This window comes from Lemur catta, chromosome 15 (assembly GCF_020740605.2).
Source record: "Lemur catta isolate mLemCat1 chromosome 15, mLemCat1.pri, whole genome shotgun sequence".
Taxonomy (NCBI): Eukaryota; Metazoa; Chordata; class Mammalia; order Primates; family Lemuridae; genus Lemur; species Lemur catta.
Window position 1 is genome coordinate 45,637,457 of NC_059142.1, and position 12,009 is coordinate 45,649,465.

Consider the following 12,009-nt stretch of genomic DNA (forward strand, 5'->3'; position numbering starts at 1 on the left):
GGAAATAGAGAAATGATTGTAATTACACAGAACTAGATGTGGGGGGAAAACAAGATTATGTTCTTGGGAACAAAGAGTTAAATCTTCAGTTGTATAAAATGTCCCCCTTTTTTTCTGGGTAGTGGTGAGAAAGGGACATGGTTCATTTTAGAACTGTTGATTTTGGGGAAATATATGTAGTTCTAGCTGCTAAATTTTCAACTGCTGAAATGATTAATTTAGAGATCTCAAATATCAGAAAATTAACTATTAGCTATGTACTTAATTTCTCAATATTCTTTAAGAATAAAACAAAAATTCTCCAGTATTACATTTTTTCAAAGGTGTAAAATGTATTTAGTTTTAATAATTATGATTCTTCAGAAATAGTTATGAGTTGAAGAGTAAACTTTTATGGTGAGCTATTTTATTTCCTACCCAAACTGACATTTTCTCATTATAAGAGGTGTCATGCTCTATAATTGACTTAACTGTTTCATATTCAAGAAGAGTAAACAGCAGCCAGTAGATTCAAGGTAGCCCGAGATGTCACAGAAGTGAGTCTGACATTTTTCTCTTAGGTATTTTATTGCATTCATTCTAGTGTCTCCTCTATTACCTTGTGTTTGGATGTAGGAAAATACTGCTTGGTAGGAAATACTATTTGTAAATTATAAGTGCCTTTGCCTGTGAGATGCTTCAAATAGTATTTTTCTTTGTTTAGACCTAAACTGATTTTAATGCACTTTGCTGCAAAGTCATATTCATTTTAGTGCACAGATAGCCTTGTTTTTATTGTACGTTGCTTTATTGTGCTTAACAGATAGTTCATTTTTGTTTTACAAATTGAAGATTTGTGGCAATCCTGTATCGAACAAATTTATTGGTGCCATTTTTCCAACAGCAGGTGCTCATTGATACCAAAACTAAAGACAGTACAAAAAAGAGAAAACCACAGACTAATTTCCATGAACATCAATGTCAATATCCTCAAGAAAACATTAACCAGCTAATTCAGCAACATATGAAAAGGATAACATACCATGACCATGTGGGGCTTATCCAAAGAATGCAAGGCTGGTGTGGTATTTGAAAATAAATCGATGTAATCTACCATACTAACAGTCTAAGGAGAAAAATGATACCATCATATCAATAGATATAGAAAAAAAGCCCCAACACATTTGACAAAATGCAGTATCTACTCATGATGAAAGCTCTTGGCAAAATAGAAACAGAAGGGAACCTTCCTTAATCTGTTAAAGGGCATCTATAAAAATCCTGCAGCTACCATCACATTTCATACTGAGAGATTGAATGCTTTTAAGATTAGGAATGAGGCAAGGTGGTCACTTTCAACACTTCCATTCAGCATTGTGCTAGAGGTGTTAGCCAGTGCAATAAGGCAAGGAAATAAAAGGCATAGGGATTGGGAAGTAAGACATAAAACTGTCCTCATTCGTAGATGACATGATTGTCAATATAGGAAAAAAACAAGGAATCTCCCAAAAAACAAACAACAAAAATCCTATAACTAATGTGAATTTAGCAAGGTCGCAGGATATAAGGTCAACACAGAAAAATCAATCACATTTCTATATACTGGCAATGTACAGTTGGAAACCAGAATGTGAAAGCCGATACCATTTATATAATAATAGCACAAAGAAAAATGAAATGCTTAAGGGTAAATCTGATAAAACCTGTGTACAGGATCTGTATGCTGAAAACTACAAAATAGCTAAAATGCAATTTATTTGGTATATAAACCATTTTATTCATTTGCTATCAGGGTTTCAAATTATATTTGAGGACAGGATTGAAAGTAGCAAATCATTTTTTCATGCATTTATCTTCATCTATGTTGTATGAAATAGAGGTACCAGTAGATCTTTTTTTTATATATGTTGTCTTCAATACATCTATCTAATTCTAAAAACATTAGAACAATTTCAAGTTTTGGTTCTCTTTTTCTAACATAAAGGATGGGTCATATTCATAATGTGATTCATCTCTGTCAACAGTTGCTTAGAAACTGTTGTAGATATGTTAGACTGTACTTTCCCAGATCCTGCTGTGCATGTCAGCTGAGTAATTTTTCTTATTTCAGTTTGGAAGATACAGATGATACACATTTTCTATAAAGTTTAATTGAATATTGTCTCCTCTTATATCAGCTTTCCATTTCTTTCCGATTTTTAGTTTTGCTCATTTAAGCTTTGTGGTTCATATGTCTTTTCATTGCAAAAAGGTATTTGTTTATGCTACTGGTTTATGCATGTTCATTATTTAAAGAAAACGGTTTTATAAAGTTATGCCTGAAATTCGTATGAGTATATTGAGTGTTCTGTATCACCAGGAGACTTGATTGTTATAACCTACTCTTTCTGAGGCCATCACCGACATTAGTTTTGTGCTTTAGTGTTCACACATAAAGACTTTAGAATGTGATCCCCTGCAGATTGTAACTGGGCTAAACACTCAGGGGCTGGTAGTAAAAAGAAACACATCACTTCAATTTTAAGAACTAATTGTCTTCATTACAAACTCTGATAAAAAAAAAAAGACACACTGTACAAGCCAGCGTGATCCATCTATCATTCAGGGGTTGTCTAGGCATAGAGAACATAAAACAGTTTAGAAAGGTTGGTTATTCTACTTAATGCCTTAATTTAATGACCTAGGCAAAGAAGTTTCAAATGTTTCAAAAGCTGATTAAATTTTTAGTTGATACTAAATTAATTAAGGTAGTTAATATTCTAGAAAACCAGAATCAAATTCAGAATGATTTGACTGTCTAAAACAATTACCTTTAAAGCAGAGTAAAATTTAAGATGAATTTAGATATTATATTTAGAGACAGAAGAACTATGAAAATATATGAGAAAAGAAATTAACTAGATGGTAGTAATCACGTCTTGCCTTCCTCATCTAGTAGCTAAGACTTTGGAAATGCAGAAACAGGCTGGATGCTCATAGCTGATAGTGAGAGAATTGCCCTCCTCCTACCCTTCTCTGCCTCTCTGCACAAGGGCAGCCAGTCCAGATCCAATCCCTTCACTGGTTTATATCCTAGTGGTTTCATCTGTTTTGACCATATATTCTCAATGTTTATTCCCACAATTTCCCCCATTTAATTGATCTGATGACGTCCGCTTTTATTCTTTTATATAATATTTCAAAGAAAACATCTTAGTACTATGCCAGTTCATCTCTCCCTTTTCTTTTCAATCCAGACTCTAGTTCCTGATTTCCAGTTATTGCTAATAACAATGGTAAAAGAAAGATTTCCCAGAATCATAATTGACCACAAACTGAATAGCGAAATTGTTATTATTTGGGGAAACCAGAAAAGGTCAAAAAAAGCCAGTCTCATTCCATTCTGTCATTTGAGACTGAAGATAGAATCTTATCTTTATATGTTACATTAAAACAATGATATAACAACGAGCCCTTCCTTTGTGCCAGGAACTGTTCTGAATGCTATGCATACTAAACTCATTTAATTCTCCCAACAGTCCTAAGAGGTGGGGACTATGGGTAATTCATTTTACAGATGAAGTTCCCAAGAGGTTAAGTCCAGGTGTCCAAGGTGACAGTGCTGGTAAAAGGCAGAGCCTGAAGTCTAACCTAGATTATCTAGCTCTAGATGGAGGCTGGATACCTAACCACTACGCTACACTGCCTTGCCATTAGAACTGACACTTAATATTTGTCAAAAGAATCTGACAAGGACAAACTGAAGAGCACTGAGGTAACAATTGAAAAATCTTGAAATGGCTGCCAAATCTTGTCAGGAGGGTTAAAGGAATTTGGATTGTGTAAATTTAGGGATTTCAGGGAAAAGAAAATATAAAGAGTAAGTAATTGGGTTTTAAACAAATAAAAGATTTTTTGAAGAAATTAATGAGTATTCTGTGTTAGTTGAAGATTGACCAAAAGAAATACAGTGAAGTCCAGTCAGGACTTCTGTTGTACGAGAGGGGTCGTATCTTGCTGTCAGGTCTAAGGAGAAATAACTCGAGAAGTTATGAGAGATAGGGCCCAAGAGATAAGTCTAGAATGGATGACTGTGTTCAAGATCGCTGTGATTCAGTTGACTTGTGACTATACTTTGCCCATTTAACTTTCAGCAGATCTGCTCCTTCATACTTAATCTACTGTTATCTAAAATGCCAGTGGAATTTTAGAACTGAAGACAACTAATTCAACTCCCATAGTTTACTGACAAGAAAGCAGAACCAGAAATCACATGTGTGTTTCATAGAACTATGCAGTAAGGGGCAGAACTGAATTTTGAACCCAGGTCTCCTGATACTGTGTCTAGAGCATTTTTTTTTTTTTTTTTTGGTGGCAGTGGAATAAGGGAAGGAGGGCTTCACAGTCACAGAAGAGAATATGCTTGAGAAGGTCTACCTAATACAATGAGATTGCTAGGGAGCTAAAAGGGAGAAGGCTGTGACTAGGATGCACTGATTTATAGGATGCACTGATGTATGAAATGTCGTTTTTCTTTGTGTAGTATGAGCCCAGAGGACCTGGTCGGCCCTTGTACCAAAGAAGAATCTCATCTAGCTCAGTTCAGCCTTGTTCTGAAGAAGTAAGCGCTCCTCAGGAGAGTCTGGCCCAGTGTAAGGAGCTTCAGGACCACAGTAGCCAATCTTCTTTCAACTTCTCGTCCCCGGAGTCCTGGGTAAACACCACCTCATCTACTCCCTACCAGAACATTCCGTGCAATGGATCCAGCAGGACAGCTCAACCCAGAGAATTGATAGGTAAGATGGAGTTGGTGGCCCAAGCTCTGTAATTTTAACTCCTCAGCTCCTGGATATTTATGGAATTTTTCTTCTATCACTGCCTCATTTGCATTATTATCTTTGAACAATATTTAATGCTCATAGCTCGTAAGTGTGCCTCAGGCATACTTATTAAGTCAGGACTATATTGATTCCATATTTATGGTCTGGAAGGTTAGTAGATATATCTGTATTGGGAAATTGATCATTTTGACTTGTGAGTGAACGAAAGAAGAAATGGAACTTAAAATATATTTCTAAATAGATAGAAATACCTTTGCTTGGGAAAAGTTTGTTTTCTGTTTTTTGGTTTTTTCTTCAGGGAGCTGGTTAGGTCAGTATCATTTTTCAAGGATTTGTTATCAATAATGCATTGACAATTTGCTATTTAATAGAGTATAGCTATGAGAAAGATCATCAGAGTTTAACATTTTGGCATTTAGAAGTCCTTTGTTTATTACGTATATTCTAATAAACTGGGAACTCCATGGCTAAAGAACTCAAAAGGCATAGAGAGGGTTAGGAATGAACAGGGTACTCTAAACTTGTACTGTGTGTTGGAAAGTCTAAATCCTTGAACAGCAATGCACTTCTTTCCTTTATTCTCTCTCTTTTTTATATTGAATGTGAAGAAATTAATTATACTATTTGGGTTCTCTAATTCCTTCTCTTTGTAGGCTAGACATTGATCTCTGTGAACAAGTCTGAGATGTTTGTGTGGCAAATTTCTGCCTGGCAGCATCAACCTTTGTATTTGAAATTAATTTTGTTCATCTTTAGAATATGAATCTATTGTTTATGTAACTGACCCATTTTTGAGTATGGGCCATACAAGCATATTTTTAGAACAATAGACATAGTAGGGCAAAAAAACATTCAAAAGATTTTGCTTTTGTTTCCTGGTAAGAGACATTGTCATTTTAACCTTTAAACATTCTTTAGTACCTGCTGTGTGTAAGCTACTTTATTTTGCTTGGGGCTGCTTTGTCATTTTTAAGGTCTGACATAAATGCACTCAAGTTAGCATACTTGAACTTCCTGAGAAACGTCTAAAGTATAAATCAGTGATGATAATTTGTTACTTTTTTGGTGGTTTTGTTTATTATAATTTCTTTTTAAGATAATATCATTTCTCCTCTTTTTTTCTATTAACCAAAGTTTTAGAATAGCTTTTGGCCAAAATCAATAAAAATCTGACCTGAGATGATAAAGTAGAAAGTTCTTGAACAAATGCCCAAAGCTCATGTCATTTGTGGTATCTTTTCCACAAATGTAAAATGATTATTTTCTTCATTGCTTGGACAAATTGTAACATTTTTTAGTTGAAAGTAACAGTTACGTATTAAACAGTTAATTCAAAATCACTAATGTCCTGAGGCACAACCTCTCTTAGTATTTTCTTTTAGAGAAATGTGGTAGGGGTGCATCAGAGGACCATCATCACATAACAGACTTCTTACCGAAGTTTGAGATTTATATCTTCAGCTTGAAGAAAACTTTTTATATTAATTATATTGGTTTGAAATTTAAAAGAGACCATTGTGTTTGATATGGATGTGCTTTCTCCACGATTAAATTATAAGCTTGAAAACAGAGACCGTATCTTTGACCTTTTTGAACTTTGAGTTTCCCATTTTGTCACTGAATACATTTGAGGCTCTTGGAAAATTCTTGCTGAATAAGGAGATAATGAAACTAGATTCTGTGCAATCAAGGGGGTGATCCAGTTGCACTGAGATTAGATAGAGATGTGTATTATGTAAAACAGGATTAGTCCTAAGATCAGTAAAATTCATGGCTTTAGAGAATGGTTTCTTTTATTGAGAATATTTATGATAAATCAAATTAATAGAGATCTTACATTCGTGGTTAGATAAGAATGCAGGCATTAGGTTAAACTGCGTCTAAAATATCGTTTTCTAAGTATTATTTAACTGAAAATATTTTAAACTCTTATGAAAATGAGAACATGGTTAAATAAATCTTAATAAATAAAAATAGTAAGTTCTTAACCAGAACCATGTTATTTTACATATTATTTTAGACAGTGTAGGCCACTTTTATATTGAAATATTTGTTAAACTAATGTTCTTAAAAGCAATCATTTTATTCACAAAATCAGAGACATTTACAGGGAAAAGTGATAAGTGTTCTGTAAAGACGTTAAATGCTTTAAAATAATTTTGAACAATTTTATGAATTTTTAAAGTTCTAAAATAGTACTATAAAATTAGCACATTGAATAAATGAACTAATAAGACTAAAACATGAAATATTTTCACCTTAACCTCTGAATTCTAGTTTTATGTTATACTGAGCAACTGTGTTGCTGATGTTAAAATGCTTTTAAAACTTTGTCATACTGGATGTGACATAGCTTCCATTTAAGCATCACCAGTGTGTTTTAGAGGCAATGAATCATTGTAGTTTGGGTTTCAAAAAGAAATATTAGCAGGATTTCTTATGGTTTCTAGTTTTTACTTATTTTAAACTCAAGGATAAAGCAACTTTGCTAAATATCTGAAGATCAAAAGAGGGAAATACTGTGTCTGAGTTCCCTCTATTTGGTGATTATCTTAAGCTATAGCTGATTGCAAGAATCAGAAACTGACCCACACTAGCTCAAGTCAAAAGAGTTTCACTGGAAATAAGGTACAGGATAGCCAGTTGGATTCATGAGGGGAACTGTGTAGTTTTCTGTTATCTATATATAATCTGTGTAAGGTACATAGCACAAAGTGCCTGGACCCATAAGCAATACGCAACTACTAGATGTGATGATCATATAATAACATCTCTCTCCAGGGCCCTGTGCCTTCCTCTGTGTACTTGCTCCTTTCTTCTGCCTTTCTGTATAGATTAGTCTTCTGATGGTTCTGCCTATGTATTTTTAAGTGGCTTTGGGTTCCCACAGTACCTTGACTCCACTTAATCTAGCTAAAGGTCTCAATTTCTCTGTTTCTGTCTGTCTGTCTGTCTGTCTGTCTGTCTGTCTCTCTCTCTCTCTCTCTCTCTCTCTCTCTGTCATACACAAATTTCTGGGACAAGGAATCTTTGTAGTCTTGGTCCAGTTTAGATCAAGTGTGGTCCAATGTTGTGAGTGGAACACTTTCTTTAAGACATATACACAGGGAGGGAAGAAACAATCTTTGACAATGTATATAGCCCACTGACCATTGGGTCATCAATAATAGTCTGTATTAAATGACATAAAATCAAGTGCTAAACATGCAGCGTACCTTTAAAGATGACACTGTACCCTTAAACATGCTGGAGTGGTTAGGAGAAAGCTTTGTACAAGGGGGTCTAACTCACCTCTCTAATGTTCTCTCCCTCTGTTGTCTAACACTAACCTCCTACCTTGTTCAGAGTACACTTCTGAAATAATGCTTCCCATTCTTGTTTTGGTGTCTTTACCTTTATAGTTTTTCTACCTATATCAGTTAGGGTAAAGGCTAAGCCATTGTCAGAGATCCCAAAATAAAGTGGCTTAAATAAGATAGAAATTTATTTTTCTCTCACCAAATTGGCTGGCTGATCCAGGCTATCTGAGTAGCTTTGCTTCACAAAGTCAAAAGAAATGCAAATTGTAACTACAAAAAGATAATTATTTACTTGTAAGTAGGCTAAGATTTAAAAAAACAATAACACCAGTGTTATGATTAGATAGAGAAACAGGCAAACATTGTTGGCTGAGTATTAGTGGGCAGTATCTTCCTGCAGGGCAGTTTGGACATAGTTATCAAAAGCTTTAATTGTGTATATACCATATGACCCAGCCACATACTCCCAGGAATTTATCCTAAAGAAATAGTCATGAATATTTGGAAATATTTGGCTGGGCATGGTGGCTCATTCCTATAATCCTAGTGCTTTATGAGGCCAAGGCAGAAGGACTGCTTGAGGACAGGAGTTTGAGACCAGTCTGGGCAACATATCAAGACCCTGTCTCCACAAAAAATAAAAAAAAAATTAGCCAGGCATGGTGATATGTGCCTCTAATCCTAGCTACTCGGAAGGCTGAGGCAGGAGAATCACTTGAGCCCAGGAGTTCAGAGTTACAGTGATTGGGCCGCTGTACTCCAGCCTGGTGATAGAGCAAGACTTTGTCTCTTAAAAAAAAAAAAAAAAAAAGATTTATCACAATTTATAAAAGTGAAAACTTGGCTATAAAGAAAATTTCTAAAAATGAGAGATTACTTAAATTAAGTTGTAAACTATTCTGTATTAAGTGAAGTCCTTAGAAAAAAATACACCAACAAGTTAAGGCTTATCTCTAGCATTTGGAAATATAAATTTCTTATTTTTTGGACTTTTCTGTAATTTCTAAATTATCTTCAGTGAATATGTATTATGTTTATAATCTAAGACAATGTTAAATTTTTAAAAGATTGAGAACTAAAGCAATATTTGAAAACAAGCTATGGTTTAGTGAGCAATAAAATTGGTTAGGAAGGATGGAGTCAGATTTTAAAGGATCTTGACAGATGGATTATAGGAAATGGGAAGTAGTTTACAGCTGTTCTCCCAGCACCTCCTCCCCATTCCACATATATCATACTCAACATATGATAGGGTAGCATTTTAAACAAATGGAATCTGATGGTACTATTGCTTAGGTTGATAATAAAAGCTCTTTGACCAGGAGCATGGATATACAGCTGACTTTTATTTAAGAAAAAAATGTGCCTATTTACAAACTACGAACAGTTACTGTAATAAATATAGAAGTGTACAATTGTACAAACTAGCTTTTTATTTCTCAGCAAGCCTTCACATTTGAACTTTAGGTTTTATATGTCAGCTCTTCCAGTTCACATAGTTGTTTCATGTGTTTGTAAGATAGAAAAGTTTGGTTGGATATGTTGTGATTTCAGCATTCTGTGGCAGAAATTGTCTGTCCTTGTGGCTGTACTGTCCCTGACTTCCTGGAGATGAGAGTCAGTTATGACACTGAATGAATGAGATGCACGAACGTTGCTGGGCTCGCCCTAAAATCAGTGTTGCTCTTCTTTGTTTTTAGCTCCACCCAAGACTGTCAAACCCCCTGAGGATCAGCTGAAGTCGGAAAACCTCGACGTGTCCAGTTCCTTCAACTACAGTGTGCTGCAGCATCTCGGCCAGTTCCCACCCCTCATGCCCAACAAGCAGATCGCGGAGTCGGCCAACAGCAGTAGCCTGCAGAGCTCTGGTGGGGGCAAGCCTGCCATGTCCTATGCCAGTGCTCTGAGGGCCCCTCCCAAGCCCAGGCCCCCTCCTGAGCAGGCCAAGAAGAGTAGCGACCCTCTGTCTCTGTTCCAGGAACTTAGCCTGGGAAGCTCATCGGGCAGCAATGGCTTTTACTCCTATTTTAAATAATCACTTTTTTTTCCTCAAGGGAGAATGTTTTAATTTCTGTTTGTATTAATAGAATTAAGGTAGTTGGACTTCATCTATAGATGCACAGTTCCCTTTGTTTTAATATTAAATATGTTCTCACTTAATTGCTTTGCTGCTAGACTTGCAACTAATTTTTTAAAAGTATATTCCATTATTTTGCATTTTTGATGTGAGTCAGAATTTTGACAGCTTTTATGTAGAATAAAAAAATATTTTTAAATTTGTGTATTACATATGTTTGCATCAAGCTAGCAGCTAAGAGGTTAATTGTGCAACTATAAAAAAAGAAAAAAAATTGTCTAAAATGTATTTAAAAAGAACAAAAATTGTAAGTAGCATTTACATTTATTCAATAATATTACCATATGCTGGGTTTCTGTACCAGAAATGGCCAGTTGATGTACAAATGTATGTTATTTTTGCTTAAATTCATTTAAAATTTTTTAAAATAAAGGGGCAGCATCTTCTAAATACTTTAAGTTTTATCAGCTTTTTTTTTGGTGACATGATGCTGCATTCTAAAACTTTTATAGTTTTAGACAATGTATGATGTGCTGTTGTAATCTCCATCCACCGTAGGATAGAGTTAAAGGCATTCTTTGCAGTTGTATTTTGTATGCCACTGTTTTTTGAAATGTGAAAAAGCATTGGCATACCTAGTTATTTTTTGGACAAGCTATACTTCAAGCTTGGTTTTAATGTTAATTTGATAGTGTTTTTTTTTTTTTTTTAACAAATCATGAAGCTGAAAAATTTTTAGGATTGTTGGTGCTTAGTAGACTTGATAACTATTTTAAAAATGCGTGAATTTAGTAAAATCCTTTTTTCTCACTATGCATGTGTAAATGTTTGTAACCTGGCTTTCCCTTTCTCCAGTGGTATAAAGAATTGTGCCGCTTTAAGGTTTGGGTTTTTTTTTCCTTCCAGTAAAAATTTTGGTACCTTATTTGATGTTTACATTAAAATGTGACATTATACATGGCAATTCAATTATTTTGCTAGCTGTTTTGTTTGAGGAACATCATTAAACAAGAAATATGTTTGTCAGAAATGTATCAAAATTCATCAAAATCTGGGGCAGAAAACTACCCTTGTTTTTCATGTCTTTTGATTCTTCTAAAATATCCCTATTGAACTTGTACAAAAATATAAAATTTAAATAGCAATTTTAAATATTCTACAGTCTAAAAATTGTTTTGAATGAACTTTGGTAAAATCGAAAGGAAAATGTTTACCCTCTTAAAACTTGTGGTCGCGTCACACATTCATAACAATGCATGTCCTTACCATTTTCCTGATCTAGTAGTACTACTTTTATATTTCAGAGATATCTTGAAACGACAATATAAACTTTTTTTAAAAATGAGACTGGGGAACATTTCAGATGAACCCAACCTTCATGATGATCCATTCAAAAATAGTTTTTTGGAAGACTACTTTTGATAGGCCATCCGATATTCAAAGTACGTTTTAAAAGCTGGGTTGAAAGTGGGAAGAATAAGGAGAAATTACTTACATCTCTTATATGATTGGAGTTTAGTTTATATTGGCCAGCTCCAACCCCTCTATAATCCTCAGACAATTTGGGATAAAAAGAGTGCCTTTGGTTAATGGTTAGCAAGCTACAGGACAAATGAAGTGTGCCTCTCTTACTCAGTCCTACCTTTCGGCTCAGAGTGAGTGCAGTTCATTTGTATGTGGCTTCGTATTACAGGCTGTGGGTCACTGTGCAAGGTGGCAGATGTAGACCTGTAGACTGCAGACTTGTTAATGGTTAGTATAAATCAGTTGGAAAACTGAGCCAGCAAGTTACGGCACCATGCTTTCTCTGTGTGATGTCAGCTCACCACATTTA

At 34.8% G+C, this 12,009-nt stretch overlaps 1 protein-coding gene across 4 annotated transcripts in view; it reads left to right on the top strand.

Annotated features, from left to right (window-relative positions):
- HELZ (helicase with zinc finger) overlaps positions 1-11,129 on the top strand; it is a 131,961-nt gene extending 120,832 nt beyond the window's left edge. For all 4 annotated transcript variants that reach the window (XM_045527069.1, XM_045527071.1, XM_045527072.1 and 1 more), the window contains 2 exons: positions 4,502-4,754; positions 9,799-11,129. In XM_045527069.1, the coding sequence (XP_045383025.1) occupies positions 4,502-4,754; positions 9,799-10,133 (588 nt within the window). In that variant the 3' untranslated portion in view covers positions 10,134-11,129. The remainder of the gene's footprint in view (positions 1-4,501; positions 4,755-9,798) is intronic.
- The last annotated feature ends 880 nt before the right edge of the window (positions 11,130-12,009 follow it).